Source organism: Quercus suber, unplaced genomic scaffold (assembly GCF_002906115.3).
Source record: "Quercus suber isolate HL8 unplaced genomic scaffold, Cork oak 2.0 scaffold_361, whole genome shotgun sequence".
Taxonomy (NCBI): domain Eukaryota; kingdom Viridiplantae; phylum Streptophyta; class Magnoliopsida; order Fagales; family Fagaceae; genus Quercus; species Quercus suber.
In genome coordinates, this window is record NW_027069813.1 from 203,597 (window position 1) to 227,330 (window position 23,734).

The window sequence follows — 23,734 nt, forward strand, 5'->3', positions numbered from 1 at the left end:
GGGTGGTTTGTTTATTATTATTATTATTATTTTTTAACTTAACGTTATATTAATATGCTTGAAAACCTTCAAGCTCAATAGATTTTAGGTCTATTGTGCTACACAATGGGACTTATCTTAATGGTTAGATGTGTACATAGAGGGCTCTTAATTTAGTGGTTTGATAGGCATGACAAGACAATAGTTCTCTGAAAGTGAATGAACAGTAGGATTAGGAAATGGTTCATAAGCAGCCTTAGAGAATATGAATGTATTTGTGTAAATATTGATAAATAAAATGCACTGAGAAGAGACTAGGTCGTTCACAACTTGCTTGGGTGATCTCTCACGACAATTAGAATCCACGCATGCTCGTTTCTCACAAGTTTGATAATAATTGCCCCATTAGATAATTTATCCGAAAAATGGGTCACGGTCAACACAACAATGAAAAAGAGCACCGAATGTGCATAGAATTTACCTCGCTCCATGAGATAAATTTCCTTGGAACTGGAAGTGGGCCAAAGTAGAACACTATAGTAAAGGAGGAAACTTCGTGGAACTTCCCTAAACTCTCTAAAGCTAGTCACCATTACTGTCCACTACTCTATAACATTTTCTATTTTCTCGAAACTGAGAATTGTACAAAAAGTTTTGTCTGCGACTAATCGTTTGAGGCTCTTCATCTCCTCGACCTTGACAGTGTGATCCGCAACCTCAAGGTCCTCTCATTTCCTCTTATGTAATGCTTATACAAATTATTAGTGGATGTATTAGTTGTAAAGTTTTTAGATTCCATTAAGTATTTAAGCGTCTCACGTCAAAATAAAGTTTCTAGATTCCACTAAGCATTTATGTGTCACATCACGATGGCATCTTGATTCTGAATAGTTTGCCAAAAAGCAATATAAACAGGATTTCAATGCCGGCCACCGCTGCACACTCTTTATGCGATGGTCACACATATATACAATGTAGAGGATTTTTGGCATCTAGCTTACTTTTGGAAACAATTTTGTCAGGTTTTGCAAACATGTTTGTTAAGTAATATTTTTGAGTCTATGAGACTCGAGATCAATGAAGGAACTTGAGTCTCTTCCTTAAAAGAAAACCAAGAGAAAAACTCAAGCTTACCATTGATCCTTCCTTCTTCTCTTTAGATCAAGTCCAAATTGGGCATTGGAGGCCGAAGCTACTTCTCTTCAGATTTGCAAATCTGATCCTTTGGTGTTTCTCTGTAGGGGTTCTCTCTTTCTTCTTCTCACAGACTTGAGATGTTATTTAACAAATATGTTTGATTTTCTTGTCAACTAATGAAATTGTTAGTAAAGTCAGGCTAAATGCCAAAATTAAAAATTAAAAAAAAAATTTCAGAATTTGTAAGAGTAATTGTCCCCAAATTTCCACTACAATCCTAATCCCCCAAAATAAAAATTTCCCTAGAATTTAATAAAGTGTAAACAAGACTTTACTAGTTATCGGGAATTTAATCTTTCTTCCCTTTTCTTGATGGGGGAGTTAACTACTTTCATATAGCTCTAATTAAGTTCATCCCATGTGCCGCCTTTAAAGAAACCAAAAAAGGCAAAGACAAGAGCATGGCATTCAAGAATAGCCAGTCGTGGTAGATAGGATAAAAGAAAACGTTGGAATTGTGCTTTTGAGAGCATTGCCCAAGCACGAAAACAAATAGTACAAAATAAGAAGTCGTTCTATTATTAAGAGGATTTAGAGCTTTAAAACAACCAATTGCTGCAATTACTTTGCTTGCACACATCCATGTCTTTTATTCCCTCCACGAACTAAAATATCCACAACAAATTGTTTTTCCTCTTCCCTAATTTATTTTACTTCTTATTTTTATCTACTTCAGTTATAAATTTTCATGGAATGTACTTTTTGTATATATTGTGGTTCTGTTTCTAAGTTTTATTTAGATATACTAAGGTTTATTCCTTTGAAACAGATGATGGGGTTTTGTGACTTGGACATGATGTGGGGTTTGAGGATTGGTATATGTTTTAGGAATCAAAATCTTGTGCTTATTTCGCATACCTAAATTAAATGAAAAAGGAAAAACCCAATGCATGCATATTCATCCCATCACCACCAGAAGATTTTGATTCATTAGAAAATTTATAATCCACACCACACATGCATGTGTCTCTCACATGTTTGAAAATGGTTGCCTCATCAGATAATAATGATCTCTGGCGAAACTTAAATATTTACAAAACCGTGGGAAACACGGATCAACAGCTAGTATAAGTTTAAAAGTCAGATAATATACGTTTGTTGTTGTTGTTGTTGTTGTTGTTTTTTTTTTTTTTAATAGTAATTTTTAGAGATTTTTTCACGATGAAATCATTAATAGCCTTAAAAAAAAAAATCATAATTTTGATATTTTTCATAGTTTAGCTAAGCTAACTTTGATGACACCAAGTTGTACCGGGTGGATAGAGGATGTCCCATCTCGCATCTTACTCTCTGTTCAGGCTGATTTGGCCGTGCTTTGATTTTAATTAATAAACGTCTTCTTTCTCAAAAAAAGAAAAAAAAAAAAAAAAGGGTGCGAGGAAATCAAAGAAAGCTCAATTTGACGATCCCAGCGGAAACCAATTCTGGATTTTACGTGTGAACAGAACCCCAGATTTCGGTTAAAGTTGTCACCGTTAGTGTCCACAAGTTCTCCCTTTTCCTCAATGCCAACATAGTTTTCCTGTTCAACATACAATCTGTCTCTTTTATTTTCCCTTTTCATAAACGGAAAGACCAATTGTTTGAACCTCTTCATCTCCTCAACCATGACAAAGTGATCCGCCTCCTCAAGGTCATCTCTTCTCTTAATGCAATAATGCTTTGTGCGAATTCTTTATTTTATTTTTATTTCTTTTGGTTCCTTATTAAATTATATTTAGTTCAATTTCCATTCCAATGATGAGAAAATTGATGGAAAATGGGAGGAACGTAAAATTTGTTTCTGAGTTTTTATCTGAATTTTTTCCCTTCTGTATGTTAGCAAATATGATTGTCAAATAAAAAATGTTTTTCTTTTAATACTCTTATAATGTGACAAGCTAAGTTTGTTGGCATATTAGGGAATAGTTTATAAGAAAAAAAAAAAAAAGGAAATAGTTTTAAATATCACATAATTTGTATTGTTTTAGGTTTAATTGGGATGCATCACTGAAATGAAAAATCCAACCAAATTGTTCTGTTTTTCTCTAATTTTTTTTTTCTATTTTAATTGATTTTTTTTTTTAAATCTTTATTGTGGCTCAAGATCTGCCAGAATATTTCCAATGGCTTCCATGAGCACTAAAAATGCCTCATCTTCATCATCATTTTCTTCTTCAACACCACAATGGAAATATGATGTTTTTCTTAGTTTTAGAGACGAGGACACCTTCAATAGTTCTACAAGTCCTCTATATGATGCTTTGAAAAGAAGGGGCATTGTCACCTTTAGAGACGAGGAAAAACTTGAGATTGGAAAATCTATTTCGTCAAATCTCTTAAAAGTAATAGAAGAATCAAGATTTGCAATTGTCATTCTCTCAAAAGACTATGCATCTTCTACACGGTGCTTGGATGAACTTACAAAAATCATTGGATGCATGAAAGATATAGGAACAACAATTTTGCCAATTTTTTGTGATGTTGATCCATCTAATGTACGGAAACAATTGAGACCTTTTGCTCTAGCTTCTACAAAACATGAAGAATGTTTCAAGGACTGCATAGAGAAGGTGCAAACAAGGAGAATTTCCATGAGAGAGGTTGCCAATCTCAAAGGGTGGCATTTATAGGATAAGTAATCCAATTTGACATAATTATTTCTTTTAAATATTCAAATAACACTCCTCTTAGATCAAAATAATAATAATAATCTATATCTATATATTACTAAAAGCTGAAGTGTAGCATTTAATGTTGCTACACTCACATTGAGCCACGTCAACAGTCATGTCATTACCATTATTTTTCCAATAATTTTAAAATACTTTTCCTAAATTTTAAAATATTGCTAAAAAGAAATTCCCCAAGTTAATGCTATACGTCCACCAATCCATAAGCCCAAACCCAATCCAAATAGTCTTTACTCTTTAACGACAATCCTTTCTGTCTCCCCTCTTTTTCCTCTCCCTGTGTTTCATGGTTTCAAAACTTTAGCCCTTTAGCTTGCTAACGCCAATTAAAACTTCAGGCCTTTGGCTTTCTTCCAAAGACGGTTTCAAAACTTCAAACCTTTGGCTTTCTAATTAATGATAAATAAATAATTAGACATTCAGAATTTTGAGATGCACAGCTATTTTAACACTTTTAAGGCTTACTTGCCCCATAGCAGTAGTAAGATTGAAGGCTGGAGGCACTGCATCACCACACAGTTGCAGACATTTTTCTACACAAGTAACTCTCTCTCCTTTTCACGCCACTTTGAACTTTGAGACTATATGGCTGCATGTGTAGGTTCTATCCTCATAATTGCTTGAAATAGCATTATTCTAGACTTGTCTTGTAGGGAATTAAATTATTGCCTTGAAGATGATCCGAAGAAAAAAAAAATGTAAGGATTTTGTCTTCCTGGGATATCCAAACACGTCATTGACAAATACTATTCTAAGGTTATATTGTTGTAATCCTTAGTCATTATACTTTGCCCATTTCATAGTTGATTAAAGATATTAAATCTTTTTGTCAATTTTGATTCAATAATTTTATTAGCATTTATTGGATCATATATTGAATTATTAAATTGTACGTACATTACTATTTTAGATTTTATAGTGAAAAGATTAATTTTATGTTCCAACTCCCCTCCCCCCCCCCCCCCCCAAAGTTAATTTCCTGTCTCCTCCTTTTGTTCTTCCCGTCTTTTATGGTTTCAAAGAATCAAAAAGCTGAATATTCAATGATTCACTTTAGGTATCCACATCAAAAATTACACTTTTAAGAATTGAATGCAACACTAGGTGTTGCTTTTTAGTTTTTATTTATTTATTTAGATGTTAAACTTTGTATAATGGGTTTTATTTATTTTGATCATTATGATATATTTGTAGGTGAACATCTTTACAGTTTTTGCAGTCACAATTATAAAAAGGTGGTCAAGAGGAGTAAGAAATCAAATAGAGATGGTTATACAATAGACATTGAAAACTTTGTAGTGCAATAAAATCAACCATTACATTCACTAATTAAATCAGTAATCAACAAAAAAATAATATAATACAAAATTTAAACTTAAACTAATCAAACTCTAACTAGAGAAATTATAATTCCTATCATAACTAAAAATAAGATGTTCTTCAGTAATTTAGAAATTATATTAGAAATAAAGTTGGAAAATTTTGTAATCTTATTTTTTGACATTTCATTTAACCTATATATATATATATATATATAATCATAATCTTCATACACCATGACTTAAAAGATCTAATGAATATTCTTCCTCTTATTTATTTCTATGTTATGCAAATCATCAACCAATAAATATGTGATAATGGTAAAAAACATTATAGACAAGATTATGAAAAATATGATAAATACTATATANTCTTAGTCATTATCTCCTCCTTTTGTTCTTCCCGTCTTTTATGGTTTCAAAGAATCAAAAAGGTGAATATTCGATGATTCACTTTAGGTATCCACATCAAAAATTACACTTTTAAGAATTGAATGCAACACTAGGTGCTGCTTTTTTATTTTTTATTTTATTTATTTAGATGTCAAAATTTTGTATAATGGGTTTTATTTATTTTGATCATTATGATATTTGTAGGTGAACATCTTTACAGTTTTTGCAATCACAATTATAAAAAGGTGGTCAAGAGGAGTAAGAAATAAAATAGAGATGGTTATACAATAGACATTGAAAACTTTGTAGTGCAATAAAATCAACCATTACATTCACTTAATTAAATCAGTAATCAACAATAAAAAATAATATAATACAAAATTTAAACTTAAACTAATCAAACTCTAACTAGAGAAATTATAATTCCTATCATAACTAAAAATAAGATGTTCTTCAGTAATTTAGAAATTATATTAGAAATAAAGTTGGAAAATTTTATAATCTTATTTTTTGACATTTCATTTAACCTTATATATATATATATAATCATAATCTTCATACACCATGACTTAAAAAGATCTAATGAATATTTCTTCCTCTTATTTAATTTCTATGTTATGCAAATCATCAACCAATAAATATGTGATAATGGTAAAAAAACATTATAGACAAGATTATGAAAAATATGATAAAACTATATATATATATATATATTTTTTTTTTTTAAAATCTTTATAAATTCTAGGAACTAAAATAGTATTTTACTTAAAAAATTATCACGTGCAACGCGCGAGTCTGCAACTAGTAATAATAATAATAATAACACTCCTCTCATTTATAGCCTTGTTTTGAAACTTAACCCGCATAAGTGTTTGTATTTTGTTTAATTGTCTTGAGCCAATTAATTTTCAATCAACATAGTAGGACACTAGATTTCTAATTTTTTTGTTTTTTTTTTTTTTGGTCCTATTTAATGCCAACCATGACCTCACTTAGACCTTGCAAAAGTGGGAGTTTTGTGGACTAGATATGACCTGAATTTAATGCTGATGCAGGGCAACCAGAACAAAATTGAAACAACAATAAAATAAAGGGATATAACCTAAGAGTCAGTACCAATCAAGGAAACCACTAGGAGTCAACACTTAGGGTAGACCTGGAGTCAACACCAGACCAAAGAAAGACCAAACGACCATTTTTTTCATTTATCAAAATATCAACTACCTCCTCAAGGAGTGCAATAGTTTGCTTGTAAAGGATTGCCAAACCGTAGTTCTAATTGGCTAGGAAACTCTAATTGCCTTATTATAAAAATAATCTTGCTTCCAAATTAAAATACTAATAGCCCAATAAGTTAATATGACTTAAAACATAAAAATACAATTGATTTGCAAATATAAATAACAATAAATAATAATCTTCTTGCATCTCCCACATCATTCTCCTCTGGTTGGAGAAAACTCGACCTCGAGTTCTAAAGTATTGAAGGATTAGGATGCTGATAAGTAACACTTGCTTCAAATCTAGAATCACCCTAAGGAGCATAGAGAAAAGAAAAACCTTGAATTCCACCATGTCAAACTTTTCTGGAATAATAAAATCAATGTGTGGAATCAACATAATCTTATCTTGAACCATTGGAAGCACTATGTTATCCACTTTCTTCACTTTAGCAAACTGTTTGTCTTCATGCACCGTGGAAGGCTGATCAAAAGCAAATTCATTAGCTTCCACTATCACATCATGTGCACCCTCTAACATAATACTCTCTTTAGAAACCATCTCTTCACCTTGTTGTTTTTCAATAGATTCGTTTCCTTGCACACATGTTAAAGCAACACTTGCCAAGGCTTGTACGTCTTTGTCAACATTAGGCTTTGGTGTCACTTGAGGTTTCTCCACTACCAACATATCATCATTAATGTTGTCTTCTATGGGGGCAGCAATAATTTCATTGTGATCAATTATCCTTGGTTTCCCTATTGAATCAATTTGAGTCTTCATTTGCTTCATTTAAGCAATCATGTCTTGAACATTTTTCATGAGCTTTTCAGATAATTCCATTAATTCCTTGGTAGATAATTCATTTAATTCCTTGGTAGATTGTTCAAAACTGCACTGAGGACATGAAATGGGATAAGAATTCATACTCTTTGCTTCAATCTGAAAAGTACTACACTGAGATTGTGGTAGATACATAGCTCGTAAGTATGGTGACAAATACTTATCACAAAGCTTTGCTTTCATATCTTCCCACACACTAATGGCAGGTTCATACTTTAGATAGCGGAGATATTCAAGTTCCTCCCAAAACATTTGTACTTCACCTCTTAACTTTAACTTTGCATACCTAACCTTTTTGTTATTTGCAAAATTTGCTTGCTCAAAGAATTGCTTTATCCCATTTATCTAGTTGACAAAATCTTGTGGATTAGTTTTTCAACCATCAAAATAAGGTGCTTCTGATATTACCATAGCTAATTGGGCAAAAAGATTTTGCCAACTTGACTTAATAAATATAGCCCACTAAAGAAGGCACTGTCGTGGCCTTACCAAGTAAAACCTGACGGTTGGAATGCTAGTGATGAGTGGGTTTGGTGGGGCTGATGGTTTGTCAATTGAAGGCAAAAGGCTGTATTGATTGATTTCTTTATTTTAAACTGGAGCTTAAGGATTTGGGTATAAAGCTAGACCTGGGGTCTTTTTAATGAAGTGGGTCCGGTCAAGGGCTATGTATCACGTGAGGTCATATGGATTGGGTATTGCAAAGAGAAGTGTACTGGGATTTTACGATTTTAACACAGGCTATTTATGAGTTACCTTACATAATCGGGTTGAGCTTGGTGTCGCAATTGGGTTCAGCGAAGTCTTGACCACGGCTCTCATGAGTTTGGTGGGCTTGCAGCGGCGCAGAACAAAGGTGATGGTGTTGGTGTGCTAAGCAAACTTCGTGAAAGAATTTGACCAGATCTGACTGTGGGCATTTGTTGGTGGTGGTGTGGTGTGACGGCAGCAATGGGCTTTTATTTCTCTTCTCTCTTTATGGTTGCAAGGGATTTGGAGACTTCATTGTGGGTTCTAGACTAGAGGTTTCTAGTTGGCTTCAAAATCTGCGTTTTTTTTAATGGGAAACACAACTGTATGACAACTTTCTTGTACCAAGTAGAAAAATGATAGAGACAACTCTCTGGTGGAGAAAAACACAACGGTGAGGGATTATTTATTTATTTATTTTTTGTGATTTTTTTGGTTCTGGATTGATTGTGACAATGCTTCCAACATATCGGTGTTTGCTCTGATACCAAAATTGACGCAGGACAACCATAACTAAATTGAAACAACAATAAAATAAAGGGATATGACATAAGAGTCAGCACTAAGGTCTTGCTTGAAGTTAGCATCAAGCGGGGAAACCACTGGGAGTCAGCACCTAGAGTAGACCTGGAGTCAGCACCAGACCAAAGAAAGACCAAACGGCTATTTTTTTCATTCATCAAAATATCAACTACCTCCTTAAGGAGTACAATAAGTTGCTTATAAAAGATTGCTAAATCCTAGTTCTAATTGGCTAGGAAATTCTAATTGCCTTATTACAAAAATAATATTGTTTCCAAATTAAAATACTAATAGAACCTAAAATATAAAAGTACAATTGATTTGCAAACATAAATAACATTAAATAATAATCTTTTTACATCTCCCGCATCAAATAATGCTGGTGTAAACTCACCACATATTATGCTCTCCTAATTGCAGCCCTGAGCCAAAAATTATCCAAGACATTGTGAGAGAATTATGGTATAAATTGAGTCATGCATTCTCAGGTGAAGACGTGGGACGAATAACTTCAGAGGCTTTATGGTCAAATGATGTTTTTCTCAATTTTAGAGGCGAGGACACCCATAATAGTCTCATTGGCCAACTACATGCAGCCTTGAAAAAGAAGGGCATCATAACCTTTAGAGATGATGAAAATCTTGAGAGAGGAAAATATATATTAGTAGAGCTCTTTAAAGCAATAGAAAAATATAGATTTGCAATTGTCATACTCTCAAAAAACTTTGCAACTTCTACTTGGTGTTTGGAGGAACTTGCAAAGATCATTGAATGTATGAAAGAGAAAGGAATGATTGTTTTGCCAACTTTATACAATATGGATCCATCTAATGTACGGAAACAGATTGGAACCTTTGCTCAAGCCTTTATTGAACATGAAGAATGTTTTAAGGAGAACATAGAGAAGGTGCAAACGTGGAAAGATGCATTAAGAGAAGTGACTAATCTATTTGGGTGGTATGTACAATATAGGTAATCAGTAATCCAATCTGACATATTTCTTTGATTTAAACATTCAAAAAAATATATTTCTTATCTTTGATCTTGTTTTGAACCTTAATCAAAACAACATAAACGTACACAGTTCTTTCAATTTTGTCTTGAGCCAATTAATTTACAATTTTTTGTTTCATTCAATAGAATAGAACACTGAATTTCTACTTCTTTTTTTTGGACATATTTATTGGCAGTTTAAACTAATAGCATGTTATTGTCTCTTCATTGTAGACTTGAGTCATACATTGTCCAAAACATTGTGGAAGAGTTGTGGCATAAATTTAGAAATTCATTCTTAGAAGATACCAAAGACTTCCTAGGAATAATTTCTTGATGGGAAAGACTCATGTCATCTTTGGCTACAGGGTCAAGCAATGTTCGCATCATAGGGGTTTGGGGGACGGGAGGGATGGGTAAAACAACTCTAGCAAGAATTGTTTTTCGTATGGTGTCTAATATATTTGAAGCTTGTTGTTTTCTTGATAATGATGGGAAAGTTTCTAAAAAAGATGGTCTAGTTCCACTGCAACAACAACTTATTACTCAAATTTTGGATAAAAGTATGAGTATGCAAGATGTTGATATAGGAGTTCTCATGCTCAAGAATAAGTTACGGCATAAAAAAATTATTCTTGTTCTTGATGATGTAAGTGAATTACACCAACTAAAAAAATTAGTTGGGGGGCATGATTGGTTTGGTGCAGGGAGTAGAGTTATCATAGCAACAAGAGATATGCATTTGCTAAATACACATGAAGTAGATGCAATATATGAGGTTGAAAGATTGAATTATGATGAAGCTTTACATATTTTTAATTTGAAAGTTTTTGGAAAAGAGAATCCTATTGAAGATTATCTTCAACTATCCCAAGCCTTTGTACATTATACTAATGGCCTTCCTTTAGCCATTGAAGTTTTGGGTTCTTTTTTATTTAATAAAAGTAGATATTAATGGATAAGTGAATTACATAGGCTCAAAAAATTTCCTAAAAGAAACATCCTTAATAGACTTCAAATAAGCTTTGATGGACTACAAGCAATAAAAATATTAGGTGTTTCTTAAATCACAAGAATCAAGAAAGCATCATGAACATACTAAATTATCTTCCTATTTACCCTAAAATTGGATTAAGGGTTCTTATTGATAAATCTCTCATAAAATTGCATTACCAACAATTATGGATGTGTAATTGTACAAGAAATGGCTAGGGACAGAGTTTGTCAGGAGTCCATTATAGTTGGGAAGCGTACTAGATTATGGTTGTATAAATACATTAATGATATGCTGACACGAGATACAATATGATGGTATTCTTAAATAACAAGAGAAAATACTTTATTATATTTTTTGCTTTAAGAAAAGCATTTTAAATTATAATAGTTCTATGCTTTTCTACTTACACTAATCCCTTTTTCCTAATTGTGTAGGGAACAGAGGTGGTTCGAAGCATAGTATTAGAATTATTTGACCCCAAATTGGCATATTGGAATCCTAAGTCCTTTTCAAGGATGAATTATCTACAAGTGCTCCAAATTCATGGTGTTAAACTAATTCATGATCCCAAACATCTTCCTAATAGCATAAGATTTTTTGATTGGAGTTGGTATTGGGTACCCTTCAAAATCTTTGCCATCAGATTTCCAATCAAATGAGCTTGTTAAACTTTGCTTGAATTGCAGCTACATTGAATGACTTTGGGAAGGAACAAAGGTAACCTAGGAACCCTTATACAATTATTTATTTATTTATTTATTTTTAATTTTTTTAATTTTTAAGTTTCATTAAACTGTAACACTTTGTGGAAGCTAATTGTTTTATTTTTTTTTTCTTGCTTTTGCAGTTTTTTGGAAGGTTGAAATTCATTGAATTAAAAAATTCTCTAGAACTTATTGAAACCCCAGATTTCAGTGAAGTCCCAGTTCTTGAGAAATTGGATCTTGAAGATTGTATAAACTTATGTAAGATTCTAACATCAATCAATTTTCTTGAAAGGCTTACTCATCTTAATCTAAAAGGTTGCAAAAATCTCAGAAGTCTTCGAAAAAAGTTTGCAATAGAGTCTCTTGAGATTCTTATTTTTTCTGGTTGCTCAAAGATAAAAAAAGAATTCCCGAGTTTGGGAAAAACATGAAACGTGTATTAGAGCTTTACTTGGATAGCACTGGTATTACAAACTTACCTATATCAATTGGGAATTTAACAAGTCATGCTTCATTGAGTGCAAGAGATTGCAAAAATCTTATGTCTCTTCCTAACACTTCTTTTAATATGAAGTCACTTGAAAATCTTGAACTTTCTGTACGCACAAAGCTTAGAAAACTATTAGAGAACTTGGTGACAACTAAAAGTGTAGAGAAGTTTGATGTGATTGGAACATCTACAAGACTTATATGTTCTTCAATTCCCTCTAGCTTGGTATTGACTTCTCTATCGGGATTGTGTTCTTTGACCCATTTGGATATAAGTTATTGCAATCTCAATGCAATCCTTGATGGTATTAGTTGCTTATTCTCTTTAAAACATTTAGATCTAAGTGGAAATAATTTTGGTTGCCTTCCAGAAAGCATTGCTTAACTATCCTTTTTGATATATTTATGAGTGTAGAATTGCATGACTCTTCGATCGTTGCCAATGCTTCCATTAAATAATGGTTACATTAATGGATATGGTTGTACCTCTTGGAAACTATTCCAGATATATTGCAACCAAATTCTTTAATTGAGCGAAGACTATCTTTCTGATTGCAGTAAACTAGTTGTCAATCAAGACTTTATTCACATGTTTTTTGCAGTGATAAAAAAGCACCTTATGTTCGTTCCTAATGGAACTTCCTCAGCATTAGGGTCCTTGATGTGGATGGTAGTCCCGTCAAGGACCTACACCTTCAGGTCTCTTTCTCTCATTCTCTCTTTGTCTTCTTTGGCTTGTTAAGGTCTAACAGTCATGCCTTAAGGACTTCTCAATATCTTGTCTTATATGCTTAGTGCATATGACATTGTTATTCCCGGAACTGAAATTCCAGAGTGGTTTAGCCAACAAAGTATAGGAGTTGAAGTGAATATAAAAGAATCTTATTCTCAATTGTGTAATGAGTGGATAGGGATTGCTGTTTGTGCTGTATTTTGTTCTAATCACAATCACAATTCACTTTTCTGTTGGTTGACAACCAATGGAAAGCGCAAGTCTTTTGCTCTAGCCATTGGCAATATTGTTGTTTTATCGGATCATATTTGGCTACTTTATTTGCTTCCTTAATTCTACCCCGAGGGAGAGAGAAAATCATTGTGGTAATGTGATTCAAATGGATTCAATCGAATTAACATTTATTTTGGAATTGGCCCAGACTTGGAGGTGAAGAAATGCGGGTTGCCTATGGTATACAAGAAAGACATTGAAGATCTCAACCGAGTTATGGCTCATAGTAGAAACAACAGCATCATTCCTCATAAGGGCTTGGATGTTCTCCCTCAAAATTTCGACAATTAAGTGGTGGAAGCAGAAGGTAACAAAGCCAAGGAAACCCGTCATGATTATGATGGAGTTGTACCCAGTGGAGAAGGAAGCTCTAATGACCTACAACACCCACAAAGGATTGAAACACTCAAAATTTATGGCCCATGGTGACTCTGATTGTGAGGAGTACTTGGAATGTCAGGAATCTAGTGAAAGTGACCTGGAAGGTTGAAGGAATGTGAAGGATTCAAAAATTTTCTAAGTCAATGAATCCAAACTAATTCCTAAATTTTCTTTTGATTACCTGTATGTCATTGTCTTTTTTCCTAATCCTAGTTTTGTCCATTGCTGCATTATCTTTTTTGCTTTCCTTTGGCATATACATTTCTAAATTGTATATATTGCTAGCTATAGATTAGCTTTGTTATTGGCACTTATTCCAAGAACTGCATCATTGAAGACTGTTGAACTTCTCTTCTTTTTTTTTTTTTTTTTTTTTTTTTTTTTTTTTGGGAGAAATTTTCAACCTATGACGTCTACTATTAATGATAGCTCTTTATCATCAGACAAAGATACTAATTAGTCTTTGGTGTAGGCGGAGATTGAACTCTAGATCTCTTATTCAATTATCAAAAACTTTACCAGTTAAATTAGCTAGAACCCACTAAATATGCTATTTCTAAACCAACACTAATGGTATAAATATAGATATAAATATTAAGATATTTATAATAGGGAAAATTACGTGTGAAAAATTAGGGGAAAAAAATCTTATGGCCATTAGTCAACTTCATCTTACCAATTATTATCTAGTGAATACAGTCTTGATGTTTTCTATTTGTTATTATAAATGAAGTCAAATCTACCACTATTTATAGGCCTAGATTTTTAGGAAATTCGAGGGCCCGTTTGGTACGTGTGTATAAATAACAGTTTTCAGTTTTTTTGGAAATACGTGTGGGTGAAAAAGTGTGTGAAAATGCGTGTAATGTTGTTTGAAAACTGAAAATATGTGTTTAAAATTATGTACCAAATAGCCCCTGAATCTTAACCATTTTGGATCTTATGACACTTGTCACCAATTTCAAGATAAATGGGTGTCACATGGATAAATATTTCCCATGATATTCCCTTAAGAGGATCACACTTTAAATCTAGGTTTGTAATACCTACCCAAGGTCAGATTGGCATGCAATATCTTTGCCAAAAGTCTTTTTGAGGTGCTAGGGTGATCCAAGCCTCAAAGGTTAGGTGGTGGCCGATGTAGAGCGGCACAGTATCTCTCAAGTACTTTGTTTGCCTAGGTAATTCAATTGCTTCCTCATCGTGGCTCCATACTTTGGGCAGACTTAGGAAACTTATCCTAAAACATTTAATCCATAGACGATGATGATCTTTTAAAATTCCTCTTAAATGTACGTTCCTTTTTAGTGTACCAACATGAAAATATATATTGAGTAGTCTAAAACATGATATAAATATAAAAGTTAAGATATTTGAACAAAAATAATATAACCTTTTGAGAATAGATAACTCTCAAAATTTACAATTCTCAATGGCAAACAATTACCTATTTTGATTCATCATATCAAACTTCCCCATAATATCTTGCTTTATAATCTTAACTCACATCTTGCTTTGTTTGTGTAAGTTTAGTTGATTGNAAATTGTTGTATATTATTTTAGCTTTGCAACTTTTTTTTTCCCTTTTTGATATGAAGAACTTTGCAACTTAGTAAAACAATAGGTTATAACTCATGTAACATCATTTTTACATGGTATCACTAATAATATTTTTTTTTTCAACCAGCAATTAACCTCACTAATAACACTATTTTTATCCAATGTTATGAATTTTGTTTCGTTTCGGCCGAAATGGATGAAAAATACCATACCGGTAAACAAACCGGAATGGTAAACCCCCCAACCCCCCTCCATTTCACCTTGGAGAAAATTCCAAGCCATCTTGGATCGTTTTGGGTGTTTTGGTAAATACTGGCCAAAATGCAAGATTTGATTGGGATGAAGTTTGGACTAAAAAAAAAAAAAAAAAAAATTCTTAAAACCTAAACAAATCTATACATATATAAAAAAAAAAAGGCTGACGATGAGACCATAATGCACGGCAAGTTGCTACTTGCTAATGAGGAAACTGAGAGTGAAAAATGAGGTACAAGTATTGCCTGGTACAAGTACTGGCCTGGGTTGGGGATGAACATAAAGAAAACCAAAACATTAAATGAAAGAAATGATATAGATGAGAAGATATTTAACAATGAGAAGTGGAAAAGTGGAAGGGTAAGAGACTTGGAAGATGTGTGTGGAGGACAAAAATCAAGAAAAAAAAAAGTAAATAAATATGATAAAAAAGTGAAACGGGTAGGCGGGGGAAAAATGTGTTAGAGATGGAGTTGGCTTGGGTAGCATGCTAGCTGAAATATTAAAACCACCGCAGAGTCTTATTTCAGTTGTTTTATTGTTGCATAAGCTTAATTAGTACTTTAATTAAATAAAAATAATAATTTAAATGAATTGATTAGGCAATTTTAAAATAATAATTTTTATAAATGTATTAAAAATAATAACTTTTATGAATTTTTTTCTATAGTAATAAGATATGAAATATTATATATATATATAACACAAACATATATTTCTATTGCCAAAACGATATGTCAAAATAGATTGGTAACGAAATAAAATGCTTAGTTGTTAAAAATCACATTTATTTATTTATTTTGGATGAGGTTAAAAATCACATTTTTATATGCATAGTTATATTTTTGGACAAAATAAATCATCCGACCACGCTCGCACTCTAATGGTTTGGCAATAACACGTACTTCAATGGTTTGGCAGATAAATAAATGTTTGGTGCACGTAGTATGAGAAAGAGAGAGAGAGAGAGAAAGAGAGCATACATGCTGACAACATGGCAGCCGGTGGTATTGGGGATACTGCAATTGCAGTTAACAGCATTATCTACATTTTTGACCCATCCAGATTGTGCACTGCATGGATCTACATTGAAATTCCAGTCCGTCTTCCGCAAAGTCTTCGCTATATCACGTAAAGCTTGTACTGTGCAGCGTTATCATCGCCGAAATATATATATATATATATATTAGTAAGGTTAAAATGAAAATCAAATCAATTATACTTGTGAATATTTTCTACCAAATTTGAGTTCCATTCCATACACATGGAAACAATATTTTATAGAAATAGAAAAGAAAAGAAAAAGAAAAAAAAGAAACTCAAGCTATCATATAGACATATACACAACTGTGTGTGCGTGAGAGAGAGTGAGAACATACTTTCATCATCTACCAATACAGTGGCTCCAAAAACAAAACTTGTGAAGCAAAAGGTGAGAGCTGAAGCAAGGAGAAGTCGAATGAAGAACATCTTGAATTCTTTGGATAAACAAACCTAACTTTTGAAGCCAAAAATATACGGTGTCCAAAATGGTGTAAAATCGTTATATATGCTAGAGAGAGATCATGGGAGATAAAAGTAGTAAGACAATAAAGTTGAGAATATATATATATATATATATATTTTTTTTTTTTTCTTCAAAATAGGGTGTGAAATGGGAGACCCTTAAGACACTTGGAGGTCAACTATTAAGTCAAGCTATTCCCACTTGATTGATTCAATATATATATATATATATAAATCTTTTTTTTTCTTCAAAAGAGGGTGTGAAATTGGAGACCTTTAAGACACTTGGAGGTCAACTATTAAGTCAAGCTATTCCCATCTGATTGATTCAATAATTGCAATATTGCAAATTATGATGAAAATAATAAATTCTATTAAAAAATTTGAAATTGTAAAGTACCAATTTCGCATATAACCTAAAATATTTCTTGTTTAATTTTTCAAATTCATCTAACGGTATTCATGGCTACTCAAAACTATTTCATGAACTTCTAAGTTTGATGATGCCGAAATCTCACCAGTGAGTTGCACGACGCGTGTACGCTCAAAAACAACACCTGCACAATGAAAAAGAAAAGGACCTCACAGAGAGCACCGTGTGGTGCCGGCCAAATACCCTCCGAAGGTCAAGTTAGAACTTCTTTCAACTCTAGAGTGCTAGAGAGGGTTAATTATGCGTACCTCGACTTATGAGGGTATTGGGGCTTTTATAGTAGTAAAGGGTGGACCTTTCTTTCTTGGAGTAGAAGTCTTTTCCTTATAGGAATCCTTATGCGCGTAGATTGCGGAATCCTTTCCTTATAGGACTCTGATTCTGGGCGTGGAACACAAGCAATCTCCCTAAAACCTATGCGTGGTGACCAAGTCATGGTCTGCGTGGAGTCGTCAGCTTCTAAGCCGTCAGCCTGCACTTCCCTTCAGCTTAGCGTCAGTTTCACACTTCGTTCAGCCCGTCGGTTTTGTCTTGTTTTAGTCAGCATGCATTTTATTGTTCAGTTTACGTCACAACTTGACCCGTCAGCCAGAGCACAAGCTGACGGGTTAAGCTCATGGCGCCAGTCATAATTCTTCCATATCAGTTGCCCCCTACTCCATATCTCCGTCGGCTGTACCTGACGGGTTATGGAGTATTCGTCACTACCTGCTGCTTTGATTCAAGAGAAGAATTTATTATTGCTGACATTTTTAGCATTAAATGCTAAGACAGGTGGCGTGCTTGGATTGGCTTCGTGTCTGGACGTGGGCGTCGCTTCGTCTTCCGTGCGTTTAGCTCATATATATATGTGGTCCCTTTCCTCATTTTCACTATTTCATTCACCTGAATCCTGGAGAGCACATCCGTCGCCCATATTCCGTCAGCTCTACCAACGTTCCCGCCGTCGCTTTTTCAACCGTCACTCCAAAACTTGTAAGTTTCCCTTTCTTGCATACTTTCAATTTCTCTTTTTTCTTCTTTTTTTTTTTTTAAGTGGGTCGTCATCCTAGGTGCTTAGTTTACACCCGTCACTTGTAGGTAGATGTCGAGTGATCAGTCGTCGGTCCGCGAAGGAGCGGGCTACGACGAGGTGTTTGGTTCAGGCTCAAGTAGTGAGTCTGAGAGTTCCTCCTGGTCGTCAGAGAGGGAGACGTCAGCACATGTTGCCGTCGAAGAAATGGAAAGTCAAGGGAACGGCGGCCAGGAGGAAGAAGTAGGCGAAGAGTGAAGTTGAATTAGGGGGGAACAGCGACGGGGATGAAGGCGTCGAGGAGTCTAGTGAAGGGGATTCTGTAGGTCCTGAAGGTAGCCGTCCCTTCATCCTTCCTAAGGACTGGGCTGTAAACAAATTCTCCCCAAAGATGACGCTTAAAATTTTTAATGAACTACGTACCCGTTTTCAAATTCCTGACCATATTCCCATCCGTCTGCCTATGGAGGGTGAGAAGTGTTACACGGGAAGAACTGCAGACGTCGGTATGTATGACGCCATGTTTGCTGCCGGGTTGAGATTGCCCCTGACGGCTTTGCACCGTCAGTTAGCTGATCACCTTGGCATCTCAATTAGTCAGATTGCCCCAAACTCCTGGAGAATTTTTATAAGTGCCGAGGTGTTATGGGGTCGTTTAAGCGGCGGTCATCGTCAGCTTACCTTGGATGAATTCTTTATTGTTATAGACCTCGTCACCTTTCTTCATCAAGAGGGATGTATCATTTCGCCGTCAGGGAGAAGGATTTAAGGCTGGTGTCTGAAATGCCAGATTCTAATAGAGCCTGGAAGAGTAGGTTCTTTTTCGTAGAGGGGACGGACTGGGTGTGCCGTCAGGATGAATGGGAAACAATTCCCCATGGTTGTTTTGACAATACTTGGGGTTTGTTAAGGAGTCAGGTTTAGTCGTCACCCTTTATCCCCGTCCGTTATATATATTTTTATTTTTGAAAAAATACTAACGCAGCCAATTTTTTTCAGCTTTCGCTCGTCCATCGATAACTGACGAGCAAGAAGACTTCATCCGTCGGCTTTTGGAGATACCCATAGGAGAGCGCTCGTGCCGGGACTTAATTACCCTCGATACTCTTTACACATATTGTGGGGGTCCCGAACCAACGCCCGAAGCTCGTAGGTTGGAAGATTTTGCTCGTCACCGTGAGTCTACTTATCCGTCAGCTTTTAAACTTCTAGCCGTCGCTTTCCCTTATGTTTGCTTTTGTTTGCCTTCTGCAGAAATGGATGCTGCTAAGGAACGAATTAAGGCCGCTGCTGCCCGTCAGCGGGAGGAGAAGAAAGCTAAGGGTGAGGCGACGTCTACATCTGTCCCCAGGACCGTTGCTAAGGGCTCCCAGAAGAGGAAGACTGACGGAGTGGTCATCCGTCCGCCGAAGAGACAAACCGTCACTCCTGTGAAGTCGCCCCCTACGTCGGGTCATGGAGCTGGAAGGGCGTCATGACCTCTTCTGGTCCCATCCTGCAGGGACCTCAGAGCCTGCTGATGCACAAGGACTTTGCCGTCGAGGCCATCCAAGCACTCATAAAGCCGACGGACATGGATCCTTGCGATCAGCTAGGACGGAGGAACTGGGGTCGTCAGCCTTGTTCGACCTTTCTCGGTAAGCCGTCAGTTTTACTTCTTTCTCTTTAACTGTCGCCCAACTTTTTCTCTTTACTAACTGACGGTTATGTCACTTTAGGCTTTGGTTCGTGTGAAGGCGCTGCAGGATCGGTGCGTGGCCAAGGAGGGGGTCGTCACTCGCGTTAATAGTCACAACGCCACTATGCGAAACCAACAGGCTCAGTATAAAGAGGCGGTGCGCACACTTAACGTTGAGCTGAAGACGTGAGGGCGGAGTTGGAAGAGGCGAAGCGTCAGCGGCTCGAAATAGAGGAAAAGCTGACGGTTCTTCATGGTCAGTTGGAGACGGTAGGGGCTGAGGCTGTTGAAAAATCAAGGCCTTTTTTTTTTTATATATGTATAGATTTGTTTAGGTTTTAAGAATTTTTTTTTTTTTTTTTTTTAGTCCAAACTTCATCCCAATCAAATCTTGCATTTTGGCCAGTATTTACCAAAACACCCAAAACGATCCAAGATGGCTTGGAATTTTCTCCAAGGTGAAATGGAGGGGGGTTGGGGGGTTTACCATTCCGGTTTGTTTACCGGTATGGTATTTTTCATCCATTTCGGCCGAAACGAAACAAAATTCATAACATTGGATAAAAATAGTGTTATTAGTGAGGTTAATTGCTGGTTGAAAAAAAAAATATTATTAGTGATACCATGTAAAAATGATGTTACATGAGTTATAACCTATTGTTTTACTAAGTTGCAAAGTTCTTCATATCAAAAAGGGAAAAAAAAAGTTGCAAAGCTAAAATAATATACAACAATTTCAAGAACATAATTTATAAAAAATAAAATAAAAACTTGTTGAAATGACAATGTGATGGGCACCAACCTTATTTTTATATGGTTATTCATTGCTACTCTACTTTTTTTTTTTCTTTTTTTCTGTGTATAAATTATAGGACAAAATTTAGCTACAAAATTGATTGTAACCTTAGGCTACAAACTCACTCAATATTTTTTTATTGGAAGTGAATTTTGATAAATCCACCATTGGATTACATCTTCTTCTTATATCCTCCATATTTGCAAAATTTCAAGAAAAGTAAAGATCAATAGCTATGTCATCAATCAATTTTTAAATTGTAAGTTTTTGTAATTTAAAATTATGCATAAAATATGATATTATAGATTATATAGTAAATAATATCCAATTGACACAAAAATTGACATGTATATTAAGAGCGTAAAGAACATGTAATTTAACGGTTAGATTTTCAAAATATGCAGTAATATTTATTTTATTGAGTGAGTTTGTAGTCTAAGGTTACAACTAATTTTGTAGCTAAACTTTGTCCTAAAGTATATATATACCATCTCAAGAGCAGAACTAGAATTTTATGAATGGGGTAAAATAACAATAAATATAAAATTGAACTAATTTATTAGTATCATACTAGAAATATGAAGAATTGGGGGGCTATCAATAATTTGATGGCAAGTCAAGTCTAGAACAAGAAATTCGTCTTCATTTCTTTCAAAATAATAAATGTTGATAACCGTTGAGCAGTTGAGGACTTGACTAATAATTTGATTCCCATTTAATTTAATTTGGATTCACTACAAAATATTTAATGTGTTGGCTCTGTGTGGTTTAGAATCAACGTACGTGTTGCATGGCTTTTAATATTAATACCTGGATGTGAAATGTCCAGACACCTTTTGAAAAATTCAAGGTGGTTGTTTACAGAATGTAATATATTGATAGCAAGTCAAGTCTAAAACAAGGGATTCGTCTTCATTTCTTTCAAAATAATAAATGTTGATAACCACTTTATGTCGAGTAGGTGAGGACTTGACTAATAATTTGATTCCCATTTAATTTGATTTGGATTCACTACAAAATATTTAATGTGTTGGCTCTGTGTGGTTTAGAATCAATGTACATGTTGCATGGCTTTTATGGTTACATCCCAAACGTTTAATTTGTTTTGTTTTATTAGAAAATTGACCACTCAGTAGCTATGGGGTGAGCTGCCATATGATCAGCTCGTGAATAACATCTTGACAGATCTTAGAATTTTTTTAATAATAATATTTTTGAATTCCAACTCAAGAGCCAATAATAAAGCCCATCTAAGATAAAAGGTAGCCACCAAGAGTTTTTCTTTGGATAGTCAAATAAGAAACTTTCTTAAAAAAAAAATAAAAAAAATAAGTAAGAAACTTAAATTATACCAATTTTATTTTAAAAAATTAAATATATTACTATAAAAATTTAAAAATAAAAATAAAAAACCTTTAAATATAGTAAGAAACTTAAATTATACCAATTTTATTTTAAAAAATTAAATATATTAATATAAAAATTTAAAAATAAAAATAAAAAACCTATAAATATATGAAACTTTACAATTTTCGTTTACCAACAAAATGAAAAAAAGAAAAAAGGGACAAATAATAGAATTTTAATGTGATGATGTTTGTAAAATATGTATTTTATATGTTTTGAAATCCTAGTGTATGAATTTCTAAAAAAAAAAAAGCTTAGTATCGAGATAATTTTAATGTTCAATTTTCTCAAAGTTTGATAAATTGAGTGTTCTGAGCTTAGTATCGAGATTTAGTAATTCTTGATAGATTGATAGGTATCGAGTGGTTTTTTCTGAATAGTTTCTTGAACAACTTTGTATCTTTAATAATACCACTTGTTGTGCTTTTTAAACACATCATAAACTAAGACTTAATTACACCTAAAGCACGTTTTGATCTTGGATATAAAAATACACAAAAATATGACCCTTACAGTTAGAAGACAGTAGAATCCATCAAGCATCTGGCCAACACTTGTTTTTTAACTACCCTGTGGCAAGGGCAATATGGTTTGGATGTTAGGGCATATATGCTGATAAGCTGAATGTATCTAACAATTTAGATATAGTGAAAGTGATTCTAGATCCTCCAATCTAGCCTATGCCTTCCAGACACCAATCTAAGGAAGTGGCAGAGTTGTGTACTTTGCAAATGGCCTTAACAGTGGAAAGAATCCATTTGGATCCTTTTTAACAAGATCATGCACGATGGTGGACAGTTTACTATCACATCCCATATTTGCAATCTCAAAAACAGAGTCAAGAGTTTGTGCTAGCCTCAAAAGTTAAAACAATCTAAGGATTTAGAAGCTAGCAAGGGAACCTCTTGGAAACGTCCATATGTTGGAGTTATCAAACTTAAAGTTGATGCAGCTGTTCAAAACAATTTTACTACCTTAGCTGCGGTTGCCCATGGTGATGTTGGTAAGGTCATTAAAGGCTGGGCTAAATATTAATACGTGGATGTGATATGTCCAGACACCTTTTCAAAAATTCAAGGTGGTTGTTTAGAGCATCTACATCCGGATCTCATATCTCATATTATTTTACCATTTCAAAAAACTACTTTATCAATTATATCATACAATTTTACAATACACCCAACATCCCAAAACTTTATTATTTTACCATCTTATTAAAATATTATTTTTTTAATCTTTCTTTATTATTACTTTTCCAATGGACTTTCTTTTTTTCAAATTCAACTATTCCAGCTTTTTCAAATTCAACTATTCAACGGTCATCATCAACAACCTGCTAAGTTTTTTTTTTTTTTTTTCTTTTCAATTTCTTTCCAACTATTTCAACAACCTGCCAATTTTTATTTTTATTTTTTTTAGAAAGAACCTGCCAAATATCAATCCACTCAAATTTGCCAACTTTAAAAATTCACATACATATATATTCCATCAAACTTGTCAAATATTAATGTAAAATCCACATACATATTTATAAATGCATCTTGTCAAATATTAATGTATTCAACCTGCTAATTTTAATGATCCACATACACACACACACACACACACGTATATATAG

The 23,734-nt window shown here is 33.9% G+C and overlaps 2 protein-coding genes across 2 annotated transcripts; both read left to right on the top strand.

The window, feature by feature from the left end:
- Positions 1 to 3,281: 3,281 nt before the first annotated feature.
- LOC136061886 (TMV resistance protein N-like) lies at positions 3,282 to 3,788 on the top strand. Its single transcript, XM_065760275.1, has one exon. It carries the CDS (start codon positions 3,282 to 3,284, stop codon positions 3,786 to 3,788), a length of 507 nt encoding a protein of 168 aa, XP_065616347.1.
- A 13,678-nt stretch (positions 3,789 to 17,466) lies between these two features.
- Positions 17,467 to 19,713, top strand: LOC136061887 (uncharacterized). Its single transcript, XM_065760276.1, has 3 exons — positions 17,467 to 18,198; positions 19,235 to 19,411; positions 19,490 to 19,713. Exons 1-3 carry the CDS (start codon positions 17,913 to 17,915, stop codon positions 19,711 to 19,713), a joined length of 687 nt encoding a protein of 228 aa, XP_065616348.1. The 5' UTR covers positions 17,467 to 17,912.
- Positions 19,714 to 23,734: the final 4,021 nt, after the last annotated feature.